Source organism: Haliotis rufescens, unplaced genomic scaffold (assembly GCF_023055435.1).
Source record: "Haliotis rufescens isolate VD_foot unplaced genomic scaffold, xgHalRufe1.0.p SCAF_24, whole genome shotgun sequence".
NCBI lineage: Eukaryota > Metazoa > Mollusca > Gastropoda > Lepetellida > Haliotidae > Haliotis > Haliotis rufescens.
The window spans coordinates 6,976,478-6,999,212 of NW_025963935.1; the positions used below are offsets into that span (position 1 = coordinate 6,976,478).

Consider the following 22,735-nt stretch of genomic DNA (forward strand, 5'->3'; position numbering starts at 1 on the left):
ACATAGTATTGTCTCATATTGTCTGGTGCTAGATAGTATTGTCTAATATTGTCCGGTGCTAGATAGTATTGTCTAATATTATCTGGTGCTAGACAGTATGGTCTAATATTGCCTGGTTCTAGATAGTATTGTCTAATATTGTCTGGTGCTAGACAGTATTGTCTCATATTGTCTGGTGCTAGATAGTATTGTCTAATATTGTCTGGTGCTAGATAGTATTGTCTAATATTGTCTGGTGCTAGATAGTATTGTCTAATATTGTCTGGTGCTAGATAGTATTGTCTAATATTGTCTGGTGCTAGATAGTATTGTCTAATAATGTCTGGTGCTAGATAGTATTGTCTGATATTGTCTGTTGCTAGATAGTATTGTCTAATATTGCCTGGTTCTAGATAGTATTGTCTAATATTGTCTGGTGCTAGATAGTATTGTCTTATATTGTCTGGTGCTAGATAGTATTGTCTAATAATGTCTGGTGCTAGATAGTATTGTCTAATATTGTCTGGTGCTAGATAGTATTGTCTAATAATGTCTGGTGCTAGATAGTATTGTCTAATATTGTCTGGTGCTAGACAGTATTGTCTCATATTGTCTGGTGCTAGATAGTATTGTCTAATATTGCCTGGTTCTAGATAGTATTGTCTTATATTGTCTGGTGCTAGATAGTATTGTCTAATATTGTCTGGTGCTAGACAGTATTGTCTAATATTGTCTGATGCTGGATAGTATTGTCTAATATTGCCTGGTTCTAGATAGTATTGTCTTATATTGTCTGGTGCTAGATAGTATTGTCTAATATTGCCTGGTTCGAGATAGTATTGTCTAATATTGTCTGGTACTAGATAGTATTGTCTAATATTGTCTGGTGCTGGATAGCATTGTCCAATATTGTCTAATGCTAGATAGTATTGTCTAGTATGGTCTGGTGCTAGTAGTATTGTCTTAATAAGTACATATGGATTTATAGTGCACATATGGATCCTGATCTATGCAATATGTATTAAATTCTAGTTGAAACCTTGGCATGAAATATTGTTGCGAAGTTGAATAATGCCAATGTAAGATATACTTGTATCCTATCAGAGCTCCCGTGTACCTCCAGATTATTTCATTAATAACAATTAACCTTGAGTAACAGATTTTCATATTTTTTAATTTGTATCTCTAAATTAAGCTACGAATGTACATTTTCAAGCAGTTGCTGTGTGACGTAATATTTACCATTGTTCTTTGACTTAAACAATATGTTCCTTGTTTCTTCTCCAGGTGAAGAATTGACTTGCCTCTGCGTGTGTTTGTGGCGGATATCTGGGATCATCACTGCTGATAGCGGTTCATAAACACCTGATATGGTCGGAATCGTACAATCGAAACAAACATTTCTCAAAAATAAAATGTTATTCAAACATTACTTGACTTCTATTAGATTTAAAAGGACAATAAATAGAAGCAAATCTGAAATAGCGTGATAGATTTGTGTTCAAGCTCTGAGTGAGTGAGTTGGCTTTAACGCAACTTTTAACCTTACTGAATGTCTGCTTAACAGTCAGCTTAGTGTGGTCGGAAATCCCGAAGTGATGCAGGTATCAGACGTTTACCACTTTGGTGAAGCCCACGAACACGGGTATGGTGCTCACAAACCTAGAAGAATAATCGTGGCGAACCGGATTCGAACCCACAATCAAAGGTTTTCAAGCTGTGATGTGACTGAAGGGAACTAAACACTGTAATATACACGGTATACACACCTTGCACAGCGACAGCTTTCCTACGTTCCGTCTGCAGTCCCCCGGAAGTCCTTGGATTGCAGACCTTAGATGTGCAGGATTTAGTCGGAACCTTTAGACAGCAATAAAACATCTTGTGTAACAAAGTGTATGTCTAGGAATCAACATGATGGTCGAAATATACATTGCAAGCGTTTCCGCGAACGAGAGGTCACGGGTGGCCGCATTGTGCAGAGTTGCGTTCCTTGGGCACGCCAGAAACCTATGATTGTGGGTTCGAATCCCAGCCACCCCGAGGATAGTCTCTGACTGCATTCGTCTGTTGCCAACGTTGCCATAAACACCAAATGGTGTTTCTGTGGACGTTAAATTGTCTTGCAACATCACGTTGACTCGATCCTGCTTCAAGCATACCAATGACTCGCAGACGCTCATTTTTTATATCCATTCTTGGGTAATGAAATGCATGGGGCTTGCATAAAAGTCAACTTTTGCATGGAATGCATGCTTTTCTGTAGCAGTTGCGTTTTTGTGACTTGATTCGATTCAATACATGTATTACAATATTGAAAACCAAACTTTAATTGTTTGAAAAATACGCTAAAATATTGGTGTCACAGTAACTTTTGTTGTTGAGTATAGAGTCCTATGGTAGACGTGATAATATTCTTATCCACGGACTACCGAAAGCTGCAGGTGATGAAAAATCAATGACAAGTAAAGATACTGTGTTATCTGTCCTCAATGAACATGCTAAATTCAAAACGTGGCAACCATTGGACATAAGACGTGCGCACAGACTTGGAGTTAAATGTGTAAATGCAAATCACCCTCGCCCAATGATTGCTAAGCAACATTCGTCTGACGACAAAGTTCGTACCTTGAAAGCGAGACCCACATTCAAGGAAGGGGGACTTGGAATTACTCGTGACCTAACGTCACGTCAACGTCAACAGCTTCAGGCACTTAAGGGAATCAACACTTTCGGGTATTTCAAAGACGGTCGTTTGGTGACAAAACCCCGCACCATGGAAACAACATCAACAACATTTAGCACTACAGACACGACCCGAGAAAACCGACCTTTTTATAAAATACCGGATGGAAAAACAGTGTCTCATGCTTCTATCAGCTAGGACATTTGCCGAGGCCCGGATAGTTTTTCACAAGATCCTAACACTATCAACACCGGTGTTACGTTAAACGTTGATTGTCCAAGCGAAACATTCACCTTTCTAAGTTGGAATTTTAATGGACTTCGAAACAAAATTGATGATGCTGATTTTATATCATACTTACAACAATTTAAAATAGCATGTCTTGTGGAAACTTTTGTCGACTGTAGTTTTGATAATAACTGGTTAGTTGGTTATGATATTTATTATAGTCCAGCAATAAAAACATCTGACTAAGGAAGGCTGTCAGGTGGTATTTGTGTATGTGTCCATCACATGTGTCCGTCAGTAAATTTTGTAAGTTAATTAAATCAGATGTTGATAATCTCCTGTGCTTGAACATATCAAAAGTGTTACTTACAGTTGACAAAAATGTAAACTTGTTATGTACATACATACCACCAGCTGGTTCGCCGTATTATAACCATGTGGTCTCAAACTGTAGTATTGATCATCTTGAAGAGTACATGTTAAATAATCAGTCGCAGCTTAAAGATTCTATCAGTTTAGTCTGTTGAGATATGAATGCTCGTACTGGTAAAAAAAACAATCCTCTAGTCGATACGCAAAACTATTTTGTTCATAGTAACTGTCCATTCCCAGAAGATGAAAACGTATGTGTTGGAGATCGGAAATCCCATGACACCGTTATTAATAAATTTGGTCAGATACTGCTAGATATGTTGTATACATTTCAGTTGTTCATTGTCAATGGGAGAGTGTATGGGATACCCTTGGAGAATTTACCTATTGTGGAAACCAAGGTGTGAGCGTTAATGATTATTTTATATGTTCCCCCGATTTCTTCGATTATATTAAGATGTTGAATATTGGCGATCGTCTAGAATCTGATCATTTACCTAATGGAATTGACCTGTAAGTCCCTCATATGAATCAAACACATACCAAATTAAAATATGAGGGTGTCACTAAGAAGAAACTAATATGGAATGACGAACTTTCGATCAACTTTCTGAGCAAACTATAAGAAGGTATAACATATTTTAAACAGCTACTTCAAGATAAACTTGATAATAATATTGAGGGGGCAATTGATGACTTTGTTGAAATTATAACTCCAGCATCTTGTATGAGAAGGGAATTAAAACTGAACATGGATAAAACTAAAACTTATAATACTGGATGTAGAATTGCAAGGCGTAACGCCCACAAAGCGCTGCGAAGATCCGAACAACCCGTACTAGTCTTGACAGAAAGAAATATTGCGAAAGTAGGAATAAATATAAAACTTGCTGTCGGAAATACAAATTTGATATGCGTAGACAAAGACAAGACAAACTGAAAAAGTCTATTAACAACCTTTCTGCGTTCTAGAAACAAGTACGATCTCTTAAGAATAGATCTTCTGCTACAGATAACATAACAAAGTCGCAGTGGCTTAGTCATTTTAAGAAGGTTTTTTTTTCAAATGATGCAATATTTACTATGACAATTGATGAAATGCAAAATTATTTTAGTGAATGCTACACAAATGATGATGAAGTTCTGCTAGATTCACCCATTGTTGAAACACGAAATATTAGATGCGAATAATCACCTCAAGGAGGGAAAAACAGCTGGTCCTGATGATGTAGTTATCGAAATGTCGAAGTGTTCTAAGTTTGAAGTTATGCCTTTTCTTTGCATCTGTTTCAATAAGTTATTTGAAAATGGAGTTTTCCCCAGCAATTGATCATGTTCTATTATAACCCCCCTGCATAAAAAAGAGACAGGAGTGACCCAGATAACTATAGAGGTATTTCATTAATGAATATTTTAGGAAAAGTATTTACTACAATATTAAACAATAGAATTTCTAAATGGGCGACCATGCGTGATAAGATTTCTGAATTTCAAGCTGGCTTTAGAAAAAGTTATTCCACCGTAGATCATGTATTTACACTTTATGCACTTATTCAAAAAACCTTGTCACGGCGTAAGCATAAACTGTATGTAGCATTTGTAGATTTTAAAAAGGATTTTGATTAAGCTATGGACATGTCTACGAAAAGCTGGTTTACGTGGGAAAATGTTTACTATTCTAAAATCAATGTATTCTAATGTGAGATCATGTGTTCGTTGTGGGGATAGTTTAACAGATTTCTTTGATTGTCCTTTGGGCCTAAGACAAGGCTGTATTTTGAGTCCGGTCTTATTTTCATTTTTCATCAATGGATTATATTACGAAATAGCTGCTAGGGTAAACACGGTATCCAAATGTTTCAAGATTTGATAGAAATATTAATGTTACTTTTCGCAGATGATGTCATTCTAGTGTCAGATACTGTTGTTGGTCTACAAAGGCATTTAAATATTTTAAGTACATACACGAAAGAATGTAAATTATCAGTAAATTTGGAAAAAACCCACTAAAATTGTGATCTTCAGAAAAGGTGTTCCAATAGCGTCGAAAGAGAGATGGTCATTCGATGGTCAGTTAGTCAAAATAGTAGATCACTACTCATATTGAAGAATGTGGTTCTCACACACAATGAATTGGAAGAAAACGTGCCCTTGACTTGTCCTTGCGTGCAAAGAAAGCTTTAATAAGTGTAATGTAAGTTGGATCGATGTCACCTAATATCTTCTTTAAGCTTTTTGATACCAAGATACAACCAATTTTATTGTATGGTTCTGAAGTATGGGGATTTCAACGTTATGACTGTTTAGAGAAGGTTCACTTATTAGCATGTAAAAAGTTTCTTTGTGTCGGATCTTCTACACCAAATTGCATGGTTTATGATGAATGTGGTAGATACCCGTTTTATATTAACTCTCAGATCAGATGTTTAAAATACTGGTTTAAAATTCTTCATATGCACGAACAGCGTCTCCCCGAATTAGCTTATAACATGCTTCTACATTTAGATTACATGGGAAAGAATACTTGGACATCACATATAAGAAATCTTTTATTTTCGCATGTTTTTGGTTTTATATGGCTATGTCAGTCAGTCTGAAATGTAAATATGTTTCTTAATTAATTTCGGAATCGGTCTATAAATATGTTCTACCAAGAATGGCACTCAACTTTAGAGGATAGTTCACGTTATGAATATTACAAAACTTTCAAGACTTTACTTCAACCAGAAATATATTTATCAGTACTCACTACGGAAAACTTAAGAAAATAGTTAATAAAAGATCGACTTGGTTTGCTAGACCTATTTGTAAATGAATGAAGAAAACTGTCCATTGAAAAAATAAAAAGAATTTGTCCATTGTGTAATCTAGAGATAGAAAATGAAATTCATTTTGTGTTTGTCTGTCCATTTTACAATGATCTCCGAAATAAATATATAAAAGATTATTTAATAGCATTTAATTTAATTATTTAATTTAAGAACGACAAAGAATCAAATATATTAAATCTTTCTCTTTATATTAAGCATGTATTAGCCAAAAGAAATGAATTAATCAAACAACGTGTATATCCCAATGTGTAACATATATGATTGTATCTACATGCCGAACTCCTTCTTGTATATGGGCCGGAGCCCTTTTGTACAATAAATTTCTTTTTCACCTTTTGAACAACAAACATCTTATATCGACTCGTGTTGATGCAATTGATATCAAAGGACACTAGGCTTAGATTATCTGTGTAACGCTAACAAGTATGGCGTCGCGTATATCGATAAGCATTGCGAAAATACACATGTAGCTCCTAGAAAATTGTCTCTCTCAAATGTTGGGGAAATGAAAGGCCACGGTCGAACAAGAAGTTGGTGTTGGATTTGTCGGGATTGTTTGGGCGACATTATGATCCTAAGGACAAATTCTATCCACTTGAGATATTACACAGGCAATGCTATTTTCAGGGCAGTTTTATTTTGTCTGTTCAATTGCTGACATGGGAAAGCCTCGGGATTCTGTTGATCATAATCCCCTGACAATTCGCCTTAACCACACGTATGTTTATCAATACATCAGATTTGTGTATTGAACGTTATCAAAAGTAACATAAAGTCACACATGTTTATACAATCCATTGTTTTGCTACATGACATTGGCTGACAACCCTTTGCAATGTATAGTGCAGACTTTTGTTTCACCCCAAAATACATTATTGTGTGGTATTCAGTAGGGTTCCTGTAAATCTACCTACATGAGTGAGTTTGTTGAACTAGCTCCATGTAAAATCCACACACATCCACACTCATCAACTAACCATTAACTGAACATCAACTAAACATCAACTGAACATCAACTAAACATCAACTGAACATCAACTAAACATCAACTAAACATCAACTAAACATCAACTAAACATCAACTGAACATCAACTAAACATCAACTAAACATTAACTAAACATTAACTAAACATCAACTAAACATTAACTAAACATCAACTCAACATTAACTCAGTATTAACTAAACATCAACTAAAAATCAACTAAACATTAACTAAACATTAACTGAACATTAACTAAACATCAACTCAACATTAACTCAATATTAACTAAACATCAACTAAACATCAACTAAACATCAACTAAACATTAACTAAACATTAACTAAATATTAACTAAACATTAACTAAACATTAACTAAACATCGACTAAACATCAACTAAACATTAACAACTTACAAGGGGGTGATTCTGAGGACGCACACTGGATCCTCCCGTCTTCTCAATCATCTTCAGTTGACGACAGGATGCAAAAATGAAGTCATCTTGGCAGATAAATTGGCACAACTTGATGTCAATATTCCTAAAAGTGACAGATCTTTTCTTCAGTCTCTCTGTCAACTCCAATCTACATTCTTGTGTGCTGCACGGGGGAAGTCCAAGAAGGATGTACACAGCTGCTGCTAAAGCCAGCTGCAGACAGCTTCTCGAACACAGCGGCCTCATCTTGAAGTGTTCGGAGAGGAGTGCAGGATCCACAAGCGTGCTAGAGGACTACCCGAGATTCCAGCGCAAGGATCACCACCGGGTGGACTGATTCCTTCTTTAAGCAGTTGACGTCACGTGATATGTTACACATGACGACGGTAACTGACGAGATCGGTTTAACGTGCGTGTCAACCTTTGCTGACACCAGCAATACAGATGGAGATGTCGTGAGCTTTTTTTGATGTATTCAACATGGGGAAAACAGTCCCATCAACTACACGACCGTCACCCCATCAGTCCGGTCACCTACATCACCGTCGTCCCACAAGTCCCATCACCTACACCACCGTCATCCCACCAGTCCCGTCACCTACACCACCGTCATCCCACCAGTCCCATCACCTACATCATCATCCCACCAGTTCCATCACCTACACCACCATCATCCCACCAGTCCCATCACCTACACCACCATCATCCCACCAGTCCCATCACCTACATCATCATCCCACCAGTTCCATCACCTACACCACCATCATCCCACCAGTCCCATCACCTACACCACCATCATCCCACCAGTCCCATCACCTACACCACCGTCATCCCACCAGTCCCATCACCTACACCACCATCAGCCCAACAGTCCCATCACCTACACCACCATCATCCCACCAGTTCCATCACCTACACCACCATCATCCCACCAGTCCCGTCACCTACACCACCATCATCCCGCTAGTCCCATCACCTACACCACCATCATCCCACCAGTTACATCACCTACACCACCGTCATCCCAATAGTCCCATCACCTACACCACCATCATCCCACCAGTTACATCACCTACACCACCGTCATCCCAACAGTCCCATCACCTACACCACCATCATCCCACCAGTCCCATCACCTACACCACCATCATCCCACCAGTTCCGTCACCTACACCACCATCATCCCACCAGTCCCATCACCTACACCACCATCATCCCACCAGTCCCATCACCTACACCACCATCATCCCACCAGTCCCATCACCTACACCACCATCATCCAGCCAGTCCCATCACCTACACCACCGTCATCGCACCAGTTCCGTCACCTACACCACCATCATCCCACCAGTTCCGTCACCTACACCACCATCATCCCACCAGTCCCATCACCTACACCACCATCATCCCACCAGTTCCGTCACCTACACCACCATCATCCCAACAGTCCCATCACCTACACCAACGTCATCCCACCAGTCCCATCACCTACACCACCGTCATCCCAACAGTCCCATCACCTACACCAACGTCATCCCACCAGTCCCATCACCTACACCACCGTCATCCCAACAGTCCCATCACCTACACCACCGTCAACCCAATAGTTCCATCACCTACACCACCGTCATCCCACCAGTTCCATCACCTACACCATCGTCATCCCACCAGTCCCATCACCTACACCACCATCATCCCACCAGTCCCATCACCTACACCACCACCATCCCACCAGTCCCATCACCTACACCACCGTCAACCCAATAGTTCCATCACCTACACCACCGTCAACCCAATAGTTCCATCACCTACACCACCGTCATCCCACCAGTTCCATCACCTACACCATCGTCATCCCACCAGTCCCATCACCTACACCACCATCATCCCACCAGTCCCATCACCTACACCACCACCATCCCACCAGTCCCATCACCTACACCACCGTCAACCCAATAGTTCCATCACCTACACCACCGTCATCCCACCAGTTCCATCACCTACACCACCATCATCCCACCAGTCCCATCACCTACACCACCCGTGGGGGTGGACGGGAGCTATATTTTATACATTTTACAGCATTATACATTTTTTTATAATCTTTTACATTTCAAACACATCAACCTCTAACTTATTAATATATTCAAAATGACAATGTGTTTCTCTTGATTCCTGATACAGTGTGTATGAACCTAATATTTTTTGGAATTACAAAATATACTGAACAACAACCTATGACATTGAATAAGAAAATATACTGAACAAGATCCTGTGACATTGAATAAGATTTAATGCAAAGTTATGTTTTTTACCAAATCTAAAACAATTTCGGTTTGCAACAGACAAAAGACTCCTGTAAGTGTTCAAATGGTTTGATTTGACATACTGACTTCTGAAAATGCGTGATTTCATAAAAAATTAAGCATGCCAAAATGTCAATTTTCAAATCAATAGTATAGCGTGTGTGATCACCTCTGGTTTCAATGCAAGAAACACATTTTCGTCTCATGGAATGGACCAGGCGTCGCATAAAGTCCTGTGGGATATCTATTCATATCTGCTGAAGCATGTTTCGAAGTTCCTGAAGTGTCTGTGGAACACGTGTTTTTGTGTCCATTCTTGGGTAGTGAAATGCTTGGGGCTTGCATAAAAGTCAACTTTTGCATGGGATGCATGCTTTTCTGTAGCAGTTGCGTTTTTGTGACTTGATTCCATACATGTACAACAATATTGAAAACCATACTTGACTTGTTTGAAAAATACACTAAAATATTGGTGTCACGGGAACTGTTTTAATACAGTACATTTAGTTGTGAATGGGGAGGGTAGGTTGAGAGTTGTCTTTCTTTTTTCCAGCCAGTATGTTTTAACATTCTCTCATTCCAGATATACGTGAGCTGATGGTCACTAAGAGCTCGGTTGCAGCTGGGTTAATGTCTGTGATATTACAGAGCAAATCCATCTTTCTTTAGAGTGTGAGTGAGTGAGTGAGTTGGATTTAACGCCGCTTTTAACAGTATTCAAGTTATATCACGGCGTGTCACCTTAATGTGGGAGGAAAGCCCGAAGTGATGCAGGTCTTAGACGTTTACCACTTCGGTGAAACCCACGAGCACGGGTATGGTTCTGACAAACCTAGAAACATAATCGGGACGAACCGGGATTCGAACCCATAGTCATAGGTTTCTGGCGTGTCCAAGGGACGCAACTCTGCACAGCGAATCGGGGCGCCTTAGGCGACTGGGCCACCCGTGCACTCTGCGGTGACGAACAAAACTCTGCGAGGGTGTCCACTTCGTTAGCTCATGACGTTTCAATGTCTTGAAGTAAATCGGTGTAAAAAACATGCTTAAACATTAATACCAGTCAATTTGCTGACACCAAATAGTTTGCTTCTTTGGTAATGGTGCAATGAAGATAAACACCAACAATAATAACAACAACAGGATGATACAAGTTGATAAGTTAACCCGCCTTACTTTGAAAACATACTATTTTTATCTGCTAAATGTCTTCTGTGAGATTTGTCATTTCAGGCGAGACAAAGGAAAATGGAAACCTGTTGTTTTTCCACCATGTACAGTTTCAAATCTGTTAGTTTCTATCTCTTTAAAGTTCCACTAAACCAGGGGCGGTCGGGTAGCCTAGTGGTTAAAGCGTTCGCTTGTCACGCCGAAGACCCGGGTTCGAATCCCGACCTGGGTACAATGTGTGAAGCCCATTTCTGGTGTCCCCCGCCGTGATATTGCTGGAATCACGGACGTACATTCTATATACGTCTTTGCTGGAATGTATTGCTAAAAGCGTCGTAAAACCATACTCACTCACTCACTCCACTAAACCATACCTTTCTGCATAATAGCTAAAAGATGTTCAATAGTGGTTATTGATATATTTAAATCTAAAGCTGCACAGAGGAATTAAGAACTATATTCCACTCCACAAATGGCAATCGCCTCATTCAAAATACCTCTTTATCGTTGAATTACAAAATGAATCGTATTATTTAAAAACACGTATTGTTATAAAAGAAAATGGCTTCTCCCCTTGCGTTTGAACTTTATTGAGCAATAATACACTGTAATCACTATTTATTTCTCATTGTACAGTGAAACCTCGTTGAGTCGAACACTTGATTGCCTGGGGGAAACTTCGAGTTATCCGGGGTTCGAGACAACCAACAAAATGATCTTTTACGCTAAATGTTTATTAAATTCTCAGACGTTTACGTTTTTGATGAAGCCAAAGCGCACGGTTGGATCTGGAATGGGAGAGAACCTCTTCATATCAAACCATGGCGCCTTTTACGACTTGATAACGTGGGAACCCCACTTAAGATTTGTGCCGCTGGAAATTCCGGTTTTTACCTTTTTAAAATGAAAATTCGAAAACATATACACTCTTCAAAAAAAAAAAATAGCACAGGTAGTATGTACTTCATTGAACCTGACTACACAAAACTCCGGTCTATAAATTGGATATATGTTATTGGAAAATGTTGTTGGAAGATATTCGACAAACGGAGCGTCAAACCGCAGCAATTTTCGATTTACAATGTCTTAAACGGCATTTTTTTCACACTTGTTCAAAAATGTCATGGAGGAAAACAGTAAAGATAAATGCACGTGAAAGTTATGGCAATCGTAACTCGTATTAGTGGCTGTAAAAAGGCAAGCAGAAGCGAATAATTTGTCATTCAATTTCAAGTTCGAAAAAGCCCAGACTCAGCGCTGCCCATCGAAACATCGCTATTGGACGAAAAGAGGGGAATCGCAGTCTTCTGTTGCACGCCACTTCAACGTCCACCACAGCACCATTTGCCGCCTTTGTGACCGACACACAGAGTTCAATTCCACTGCAGACCTTCCGAGAACCCGTCGACTACTACTGCAGACCCTGTCTGGCGCTCGGCATTAAGGGGCTAAAACAAGGACTGGTCGGCTCGGAGTCAGTATACTGTGTCTGAGTGGGGTATTCATGCTAAACTGCGACATTGTATCTCAGTGGGCTAGCACTTTAAATCGGCATCAGTCCGGACTAGTACAAGCAGCCACACACACACACACACACACACACACATGCATGCACGTCGCTATATAAGTGCAATAATCTTGGACGCGACGTTAAACCCAATTTCACCTCACCTCACTACTGCAGAGGATCGCTACATTCGATCACAATGCCACAGCTATGGATACTGCAGGACTGCAATGAACAGTTTTCAATGTCTTAGTACAACGACAACATGTGCCTATCTAGCTCCAAAATTTCATATTTGTATCTATGATACTAAATTAAATATATCGACTTTATTAGGTGCAATAAATTTACTAAAAATCTCCCTGTGCGTTTCTTATTATTTGCATAGTGTATATCACCACTTTACAATTCATAAGGGTAATATTAGAAAACGATGTCACAAGTGAGTGGTCAGTGCAAGCGCCAAGAAAGAACTTCAGATTCCTCAGCGGTATTATTAAAAATTCTGTCACAAGCGAGCAGTCAGTGCCAGCGCCAAGAAAAAACTTCAGATTCCTCAGCGGTTTTATTAGAAATTCTGTCACAAGCGAGCAGTCAGTGCCAGCGCTTAGAAGGAACTTCACATTCCTAAGCGGTTTTATTTGAAATTCTGTCACACGGAAGCAGTAAGTGTCAGCGCCAAAAAAGAACTTCAGATTCTTCAGCGGTATTATTTGAAATTCTGTCACAAGTGAGAAGTCAGTGCCAGCGCTAAGAAAGAACTTCAGATTCACAAACAGTATTATTAGAAACTCTCTAAAAAATGAACAACGCTTGGCAGCCTGAACGAAGAACTGCAACTGACAACTGTCTAAGGCCATCTTAATATTTAATTTTCAATTTATCTTTGGTTATATCGCCGTGGAATTGACAACGGCATTTAAAGAAAAGACTGAGTATATATTTCAACCTCATAAGAAAGGGAACAGTCCCAGCGGTGTGGCGGTTGTCTGTATATATAAGTCTTGATCCTCTGTTACAGAAATATTGTGAAACTTGTTGACTATGCATGAAGATGGTTGTCTTTAATCACCTCACCGTATATAAGGAAGGTAGGGACTGAGATGTGACAGGGGAACCTATTCATCACCTATTCAGATGTGAAGCACTTCTCCAGGTCCACGCCGAAGACCCGGGTTCGATTCCCGACATGGGTACAATGTGTGAAGCCCATTTCTGGTGTCCCCCGCCGTGATATTGCTGGAATATTGCTAAAAGCGGCGTAAAACCATACTCACTGACTCAGAGGGAACATACTTTTGACCTAAAGACGACCCATGTTGAGGTGAAATAGGAGATAGTAACAATGAGAGCAGTTTTTGAGAGAAACGAAATTTTGAGAAGTAGCTGTTAATGTCTCATTGTAAGATGTGATTTTGTAGGAAAATATGAGTTCCGTTGAGATCAGTCAGGTCCATCTTTTGCATGATCTTTTTGTGATGGGGTTAGGAGAATACATAATTTACGAAAATGGTATTGTCATTGAGCAGTTGGTGCGATTTGACACATGTAGTACGACTTCCGTAGATGTCGGAGAAGTGGTTTTATTGGACCAAGGCCGTAGTTAACGGGGGGGGGGGGGGCAAATATTTGTACCAGTATCACTTGTCCCCAACTTGTATTTTCATGATTCAAATAAAACTGTTTTCTATAAAAAAAATCCGGGGGGGGGGGGGGATTTACATAATGAGAGTAGGTTATAGCAGAAAGGAAGAAAATGTTTTATTTATGTCACATGTTGTATGTGTATACATTAGACATATAACAACTGGCATAAAAAACATACATCAGGCCATGAAAAGCCCATGAGACACAATGAACTATGAAAAACATAAACATTTATGTTATATCATGTAGGATACATTTGTGGGAGCGGGTTCTACTAATTACCGTACCGCAGGAGGAGCTCTAGACTCGTAGACGCTAGCGCGGGGTTGTGTATAAGATGGCCGTTGCATAATGGCTACCAAGAAAGGTAAAAGTTTTAAATATCTTTAACGGAGAGGTAAAACTTTATCTTTTACTGCGCCAGTTCAAATGAATAAAGTAGTGCCGTTTTCACAGGCCTGTTAGATCAACTCGAGCCTTGGCATAATGTCATTTACAATTTCTATTCTTTTCACCGTACGTTAATAGTTTACGATCATGAGTTTTAGAGTATCTGTCAATTGTGTTGAGATGACAAGCATCAATTGTAATTCTCGGTGACCATGAAACGATAAGTGAGTGAGTGAGTATGGTTTTACGCCGCTTTTAGCAATATTCCAGCAATATCACGGCGGGGGACACCAGAAATGGGCTTCACTCATAGTACCCATGTCGGGAATCGAACCCGGGTCTTCGGCGTGACGAGCGAACGCTTTAACCACTAGGCTACCCGACCGCCCTGAAAACATAAAACGTCCCATGTAAAACATATAGTAAGAAAGATGGTAAATAAGTATATCCAAATCGCATAAAAATACAATGATACGTTTGTAATCCTAATTGTAAAGCTTGGGTCCCACATGCCCCAAAATAGATGGCAGAACAAGTTCGCCATTACATACATGAAGAGACATCATCTTAATGAATATAACTATATATGTAAATGTTACCATAGTCTACCTAACGACACGAACTATTGAAAAATGGGCCTAACGTCATGAAGACACAGGCCAAAGATATAATACCACCATGAACAATGCATGCAGTCATTATTGCTTCATTACAGCGAGGATACCCTGAAACAACAAACACTCACCCAGTAGAGTAAGAGATGTGCAAATAAATAGATATCTACCGATATGATGGAACCCATTAACAAAACACTCTATCGAATGTAATTCTCACAATTTGTCATAACAAAAACTAGCATAGTTTTGATTTTTCAAATATCACAAATTCGATTGTTTATATATATGCTAAACTACATAATGTGATGTATTGAAATTCTACTGATATCGAAAAATCTATTTTGCGACATCAATCAATATAACTTGATATAAATCAAATTTGTGATATAAATTCATTCTTTGGATTCAATAAATGGATTACTAATATCATAAAATAAGGAATAAATAGTTAAGAATGGCGCCTTATATAGTGTTTATTGCGAGTCTGTTTCTGCATCAATATTTCTTTCATCTTATGGAAAACTGTTTAATAATATCAACTTATAAGTAACTATTATATGTAACGAATGAATTATATGTTTAGTTATCTCTCGATCGTGTTCACTGTTAACATCTATCTATTTTGAGTGAGTGAGTGAGTTGGGTTTAACGCCGCATTTAACAATATTCCAGTTATATCGCCGCGTGTCAGCTTAATGAAGGAGGAAATCCCGAAGTGATGCAGGTCTCCGACGTTTACCACTTCGGTGAAACCCACGAGCACGGGTATGGTGCTGACAAACCTAGAAACATAATCAGGGCGAACCGGGATTGGAACCCACAATCATAGGTTTCTGGCGTGCCCAAGGGACGCAACTCTGCACAGCGAATCGCGGCGCTTTAGACGACTGGGCCACCCGCGCCCCCTATATATTTTGAAGTGTATATACTTAAACTAGACATCGTACTGATCACGGAATGACACATCGTCTTAACACATTGACATGATGTGCTGTATACACAGCGATACTTTGATTCTAGAACGCAGCAAATGGTACCCCGATTATTGCTGTATAACGGTTCGCCCCTTGTATTCAGGCGTGCCATTCAAAGACATATGTCAGGAGTAACAGTTATCACAAGCTTTCTCATCGGTTATGGAGAGAAGTCTGACCTACCTACCTACCCACCTACCCACCCACCCGACTTGGGATTTCCGACACGGTTGTCGAAAGGGATATTTTCCAAACGAAGGCAACCGGGGGTGGGGTGTGGGGTGTGGCCGGTGGGAGGTGGGGGCTCTAGGGACGCTTAGTTATCTTCCGTAGAAATTGTTGAATTTGGTAATATATAGCATACCTCAGGGTGAGTATGTGTGTATGTGTGTGTGTGTGTGCGGGGGGGTGGGGGGTGGGGGTGGGGGGGTGTGTGTGTTGCGTGTGAGTGTGTGTGTGCGGGGGGGGGGGGGGGGGGGGGGTGGTGAGTGTTTATAGTTTTAGGATTTCTGTTTTATTCGTAGATTGTTTGATTGATTATTTTAGATGCGCCCGAGTTGACCTGTTTTTATATGGTATATGCCTAGCGCCTTATGGGTTTGTAAGCTGTTTAGTGGGTTTAGAAGAGTTGGTACTGTCAACTGATTGTAGTTTAGTTTTGAGTGTTGTTCTGTGTTGTTGGCAATGTGTGTAATGTAGTAATACGTGTTTGGGAGGAGAGGTTTGAGTTTAATTTAGTGTGTCCTGTTTAGTGTGCCCTGTCAATTCTCGTGGTTCTGTAATAGATTTTTACTTTTTTTAGTGTATTTTTGCAGCAAGTTTTTAAATTTGCTGTTTGATTTCTGATAGTTGGTTTTGTGTCCGGATGAAAGGACCCGTCTGTGTATGTGACACCACTGATGGCCCTTTTTCGTGGAGGGGCGGTCGGGTAGCCTAGTGGTTAAAGCGTTCGCTCGTCACGCCGAAGACCCGGGTTCGATTCCCGACATGGGTACAATGTGTGAAGCCCATTTCTGGTGTCCCCCGCCATGATATTGCTGGAATATTGCTAAAAGCGGCGTAAAATCAAACTCACTCACTCACTCACTCACTTTTTCGTGGATGTGTGCTTGTGTCGTGGGTTTGCCGGTATTTAGTTCAGTGGAGAGGGTTATGTCTTTTGAGGGGGTTTTGAGTTTGGGTATAAACAGTTATTTGGTGCTTATTTAGTTTTAAATCGTTTAGATTGTGTGTGTTTAAGTAGTTGGGGACCAAAAGGGTTTTTTTCGAGCGAGAGGGGGGGTGGGGAGTCTGTGAAGTACATATTCTCGCACTTGTCTCTTGGTTGAGTCCCGTCCGGGGTTCGAACCCACACTGCCAGAGGCACCTAATCGCCAGCACACAAAGTCAGCGATCTAACCCACTCAGCCACCGAGGCTGCCACAACAATGAAAATCCGGCAACTGGTAGTCTAGATCACATACTTGGTGTACCCCTCTGACACGTGTAAAGTGGCAGCGCTCCAATGGCCGAAAGCTATGAACACACAATGCCATTAAGAAAGTAGACGCAGATGTAACGAATGTTATATTTGGGATAACACATTTTGAGTTAAGTACTAAAACTCGTACTTTTGGGGGTTGAATCCCATTCGGGATTCGAACCCAAACTCCCAGAGTGAGACATGAAATCCCCAGCCCACAAAGTCAGCGATCTAACCCACTAAAAAGTGTTATCACACTGAGAAAGAGTCAGTATACTGTGTCTGAGTGGGGCATCATGTTAAACTGCGGCATGGTATCTCAGTGAGCTAGCACTATAAAATCGGGATCAGTCGGACTAGTACAAGCAGCCACACACACACACACACACACACACGCGTGCATGCACGTCGCTATATATGTGCAATAATCATGGACGCGACGTTAAACCCAATTTCACCTCCCGTCACTCACCAATAGTTTATCTGTCTGTAAACATCAGACAATCCAGTGATTGATAGTATGAACAACGTCCTGTGAAGCAGACTAACAGAGCCTGACTATACTATGCTGGTCGTTAGAGACGGCTAAATTGATCGGGTGGTCAGGCTCGGTGATATAATTGGTTGATGGCGAGTGAACGGATCTCGATAGCAGGGGTCGTTGTTCAAATTAACAGTCACTGGATTGTCTGCTTTCAGGCCTTTTTATTGGTGTTTGTTTCTTTATCGTTTAACGGCGAAATCGACCCGTGAAGATCCGGGGCAGAATAGGTCTTCAGCAACCCATGCTTGCTGTAAAAGGCGACTATGCTTGTCGTAAGAGGCGACTAACGGGATCGGGTGGTCAGACTCGCTGACTTGGTTGATGCATGTCATCGTATCCCAGTTGCGTAGATCGATGCTCATGATGTCAATCACTGGATTGTCTGGTCCAGACTCGATTATTTACAGACCGCCGTCATATAGCTGGATTATTGCTGAGTGCGGCGTTAAACAACAAACAAACAAACAAAACAAATAACGGCGAAATTAATCAGAAATATTCCAGCTACATGACAGCGGTCTGTAAATAATCGAGTCTGGACCAGACAATCCAGCCATTAATATCATGAGCATCGATCCACGCAAATGGGATCGATGACATGCATCAACCAAGTCAGCGAGTCTCACCACCCGATCACGTTAGTCATCAAGCATATATAGTCGTCTAGCTGTCACGGCATGCTTTATTGCTAGAATATTGATGACTACTAAAATACAGAAATTCTTTTCTAAGGACAACCAAAAAAATATCCTTTTTTAAGTAAATCACACAGGACGTTCGTTCACGTGAAATCCTAAACCAGCTAGACAATATTAGTGGCATGCGACTATTCCTGTTGTAGAATTATTTCCCTTTGTACACTAGGCGGCGCTTCGGGATCCATGGCGGCATGTAAACAAATTTACGAGAGAGTTATTTGAGTACTTCGCTTTTATCATATACACCGTCTGGACCATCGCCGATGATGTGATACACGTGGAGTATGTCGGTAGAAGCTAAGGAACACTTTTGGAGGGAACACCAAGACTCGTAAGTGGGAAAACTGTACTTGAATCGAGTCTCATTCCGTCGCGCATTCCACAGCACTGTGACTCTCAGATGTGGCAGTTTTGACGAGTTTGGAATAACGCCTATTTCAGGCCTAAACCCAACTGTTTTCTAGGGATGCAAGTTCAACTTTGAGCCAGTATATGTGAAAGGATATTTCATTAATTTGTTTGTTTGTTTGTTTGTTGTTTAATGCCACACTCAGCAGTATGCCAGCTATATATATGAGGCGGTCTGTAAATAATCGAGTCTGGACCAGACAATCCGGTGATTAACATCATCAGCATCGATTCACACAATTGGGATTTATGAGGTGCATCAACCAAGTCAGCCAGTCTGACCACCCAATCTTGTTAGTCTCCTCTTACGACGAGCATAGTCGCCTTTTAGGCAAGCATGGGTTGCTGAAGACCCTGAATCTTCAAGGGTCGGATAATCCATGAAACGAATCTCTACACTGTTTAAACTTTAGGTTCATACCAGGGTTTCAAATAGATCTAAGTATAGATGTCATGATGAAATAATTTTCAAATTTGGTGATGACATAGAAGATAGATGGTATAGATATTAGGGCTGGGACGAGTCCACATTTACTACCCGGGTACACACCCCCCTATTACTTGACCCTACCCGGGTACCCACTGTAGGTCTCGGGAGATGTCTCAAAATGTCCGATTGGGAACAGTTTTAGCATAACCCTGGCAAACGTATTTAGATACATGTTTTAAACAATCAGGTCATTCATACACTGAATTTGATTTAAGTTATATCTATATTCAACCATATGAAAAATCAGAAGGAATGGGTGGACAGTCAGAAAGAAAAGCGAACATTAGTGACTTGTAGTGTAACCATAGAGTTCCAGATAATTTGTGTCATTAAACAATATGTCCAGTGAGCAACCATGGGTCTGGGTAGTCCTGTGGGTACCCCGGTCCTATTCAGTACCCACCCGACCCAGGTACCAGAGTTACCCGTCCCAGCCCTAATAGATATGTCTTATCAAAAGTATGTAAAGTCTTGAACTAACAACATGGGTCTCAAGCACAATGACTGCACTACTAGTCACCAATCAGTTATCAGTTTTCATGTTATTTCTGACATATTCTGTGTACAAAGTTGACTACCAATAAGTTACCAATATATTTTTGTGAAACCATGATCAAAAGCAGCCATTTCTGTCAGTGAAATAAGATTCAGTTGATTTCTGTTATAACGCTACAATAGGGAATCAAAACTGTGGAAATAAAACTTTCCTGTCAACTTAAAGTACCAGTTATTGCCATCGTTTTTAGAGCACGTATCACGTGCACCGCTTCAGTTATTCAAAATAATTTTGTTAGTATCTCTGGTATCACACTTAATTTTTTTATTCATCAAAATGAATAAAAAAGTGCTGCTATCAGTTTGTCTGCAAACTGACAAAAACCAACATTCCCCTGATTCAATCTTCACTTGCTTATCCTTAACACTGTGTACTATGGATTTCGCGATATATACAGGCTATGCATGTTGCCTTTTACGACAAGCATAGTTGCCTTTTATGGCAAATTCATGGGTTGCTGAAGACCTATTCTACCCGGATCTTCACGGGTTTCTACCAGAAGTACATTTCTCTCGTATGAATCAAGTTCTGTAATTGAAAACCTATTTTGCTGAAAGTTGTTGCAAAAAAAGCAACCGGTGCTAAAATTCTAGCCTGAACTTGGCATCAGTTTCAGTGGAATTATTTTATTTTGTGCATGTTAATATGTGGATTATTATTAGCTGAGCTTACTAACCCAAGCATATATTTACTTCGAACTAGTGGCTTAAGAATCCGGGGTAGAATAGGTCTTCAGCAACCCATGCTTGCCATAAAAGGCGACTATGCTTGTCGTAAGAGGCGACTAACGGGATCGGGTGGTCAGGCTCACTGACTTGGTTGATGCATGTCATCGATCCCTATTGCGTGGACCGATGTTCATGATGTCAATCACTGGATTGTCTGGTCCAGACTCGATTATTTACAGACCGCCGTCATATAGGTGGAATATTGCTGAGTGCGGCGTCAAACAACAAACAAACAAACAAAAGTGACATCAAGTTACAGGCTGAAACAAAACATCCCCTTTTTCAGTTTACGCCGCATCAGGACCCACTTAGTGAGTGGGAAGAGAAGTCCTGCCACCAAGACCCGGACCCCAGTGTACGGGAGGAGGTCCCCAGCAGCCAGAAATACCCACCCTCCCTACGGCAAGTACAGACGGGCCACGCCCCCTAACTTACCCAGGTAACATTTATACTGGGAATTTCTAATTTTTAAGTGAAACTTACTGAAACATTAGTGTTGCATTTTGAATGCTAGTTTCATATCACCGAAGTCTGTAAATAATGGGGTCATGGCGACATGGTAAACAGGTGGATGATAGCATGAACAACTGTAGTGGTTATTCTTGTATCGGGCACTTGACCTATAAAAATGTAACATACATATTTATTTTCCTAAGAAGAGGGTTCTCCCAGTCAATCAAGACTCGATTTGTCTCTTATTTTTTGTGATTTTTCCCTATTTAGAACGTTTGAATGCGGGTGGGCAGGTAACACTAAAGATGGGCAGGCAACGCTTATGGGTCACCTGCCTGTTTGCCTTTTTGGGTTGTAAAATTATTTCAAACACTAGTTGTCCCCCTGCACTTCCCTGCAGCTCCACTGCCCTCCCCCCGCCCTACCCCCACCTTACCCCGCCTACCCCTGCAGCTCCAACACCCTACCCCTGCAGCTTCACCGCCCTACCCCCACAGGCCTACCGCTGCAGCTCCACCAGCTACTCCTGCAGCTCCACCTCCTACCCCCGCAGCTCCACCGCCTATCCCTGCAGCTCCACCGCCCTCCCGCTGCAGCTCCACCACCCTACCCCTGCAGCTCCACCACCCTACCCCTGCAGCTCCACAGCCCTACCCCTGCCCTCCCCCTGCAGCTCCACAGCCCTACCCCTGCCCTCCCCCTGCAGCTCCACCACCCTATCCCTGCAGCTCCACAGCCCTACCCCTGCCCTCCCCCTGCAGCTCCACCACCTTACCCCTGCCCTCCCCCTGCAGCTCCACCACCCTATCCCTGCAGCTCCACCACCCTACCCCTGCAGCTCCACGGCCCTACCCCTGCCCTCCCCCTGCAGCTCCACCACCCTATCCCTGCAGCTCCACCACCCTATCCCTGCAGCTCCACCACCCTACCCCTGCAGCTCCACGGCCCTACCCCTGCCCTCCCCCTGCAGCTCCACCACCTTACCCCTGCCCTCCCCCTGCAGCTCCACCACCCTATCCCTGCAGCTCCACCACCCTACCCCTGCAGCTCCACGGCCCTACCCCTGCCCTCCCCCTGCAGCTCCACAGCCCTACCCCTGCAGCTCCACCGCTCTACCCCCACCATACCCCTGCAGCTCCACCGCCCTACTCCAACCATACCCCTGCAGCTCCACTGCCCTACCCCTGCCCTACCCCTGCAAACCCGCTCATCACTGCAACCCACCTACCCCTGCACTTACCCCCACCGTTGTGTACTGTGCTGTTTGTGT

The 22,735-nt window shown here is 41.5% G+C and overlaps 1 protein-coding gene across 2 annotated transcripts in view; it reads left to right on the forward strand.

Moving 5' to 3' along the window:
• The first annotated feature begins 19,005 nt into the window (after positions 1-19,005).
• LOC124113541 overlaps positions 19,006-22,735 on the forward strand; it is a 28,490-nt gene continuing 24,760 nt past the window's right edge. For both annotated transcript variants that reach the window (XM_048402097.1, XM_048402098.1), the window contains exons 1-2: positions 19,006-19,161; positions 21,299-21,451. In XM_048402097.1, the coding sequence (XP_048258054.1) occupies positions 19,115-19,161; positions 21,299-21,451 (200 nt within the window). In that variant the 5' untranslated portion in view covers positions 19,006-19,114. The remainder of the gene's footprint in view (positions 19,162-21,298; positions 21,452-22,735) is intronic.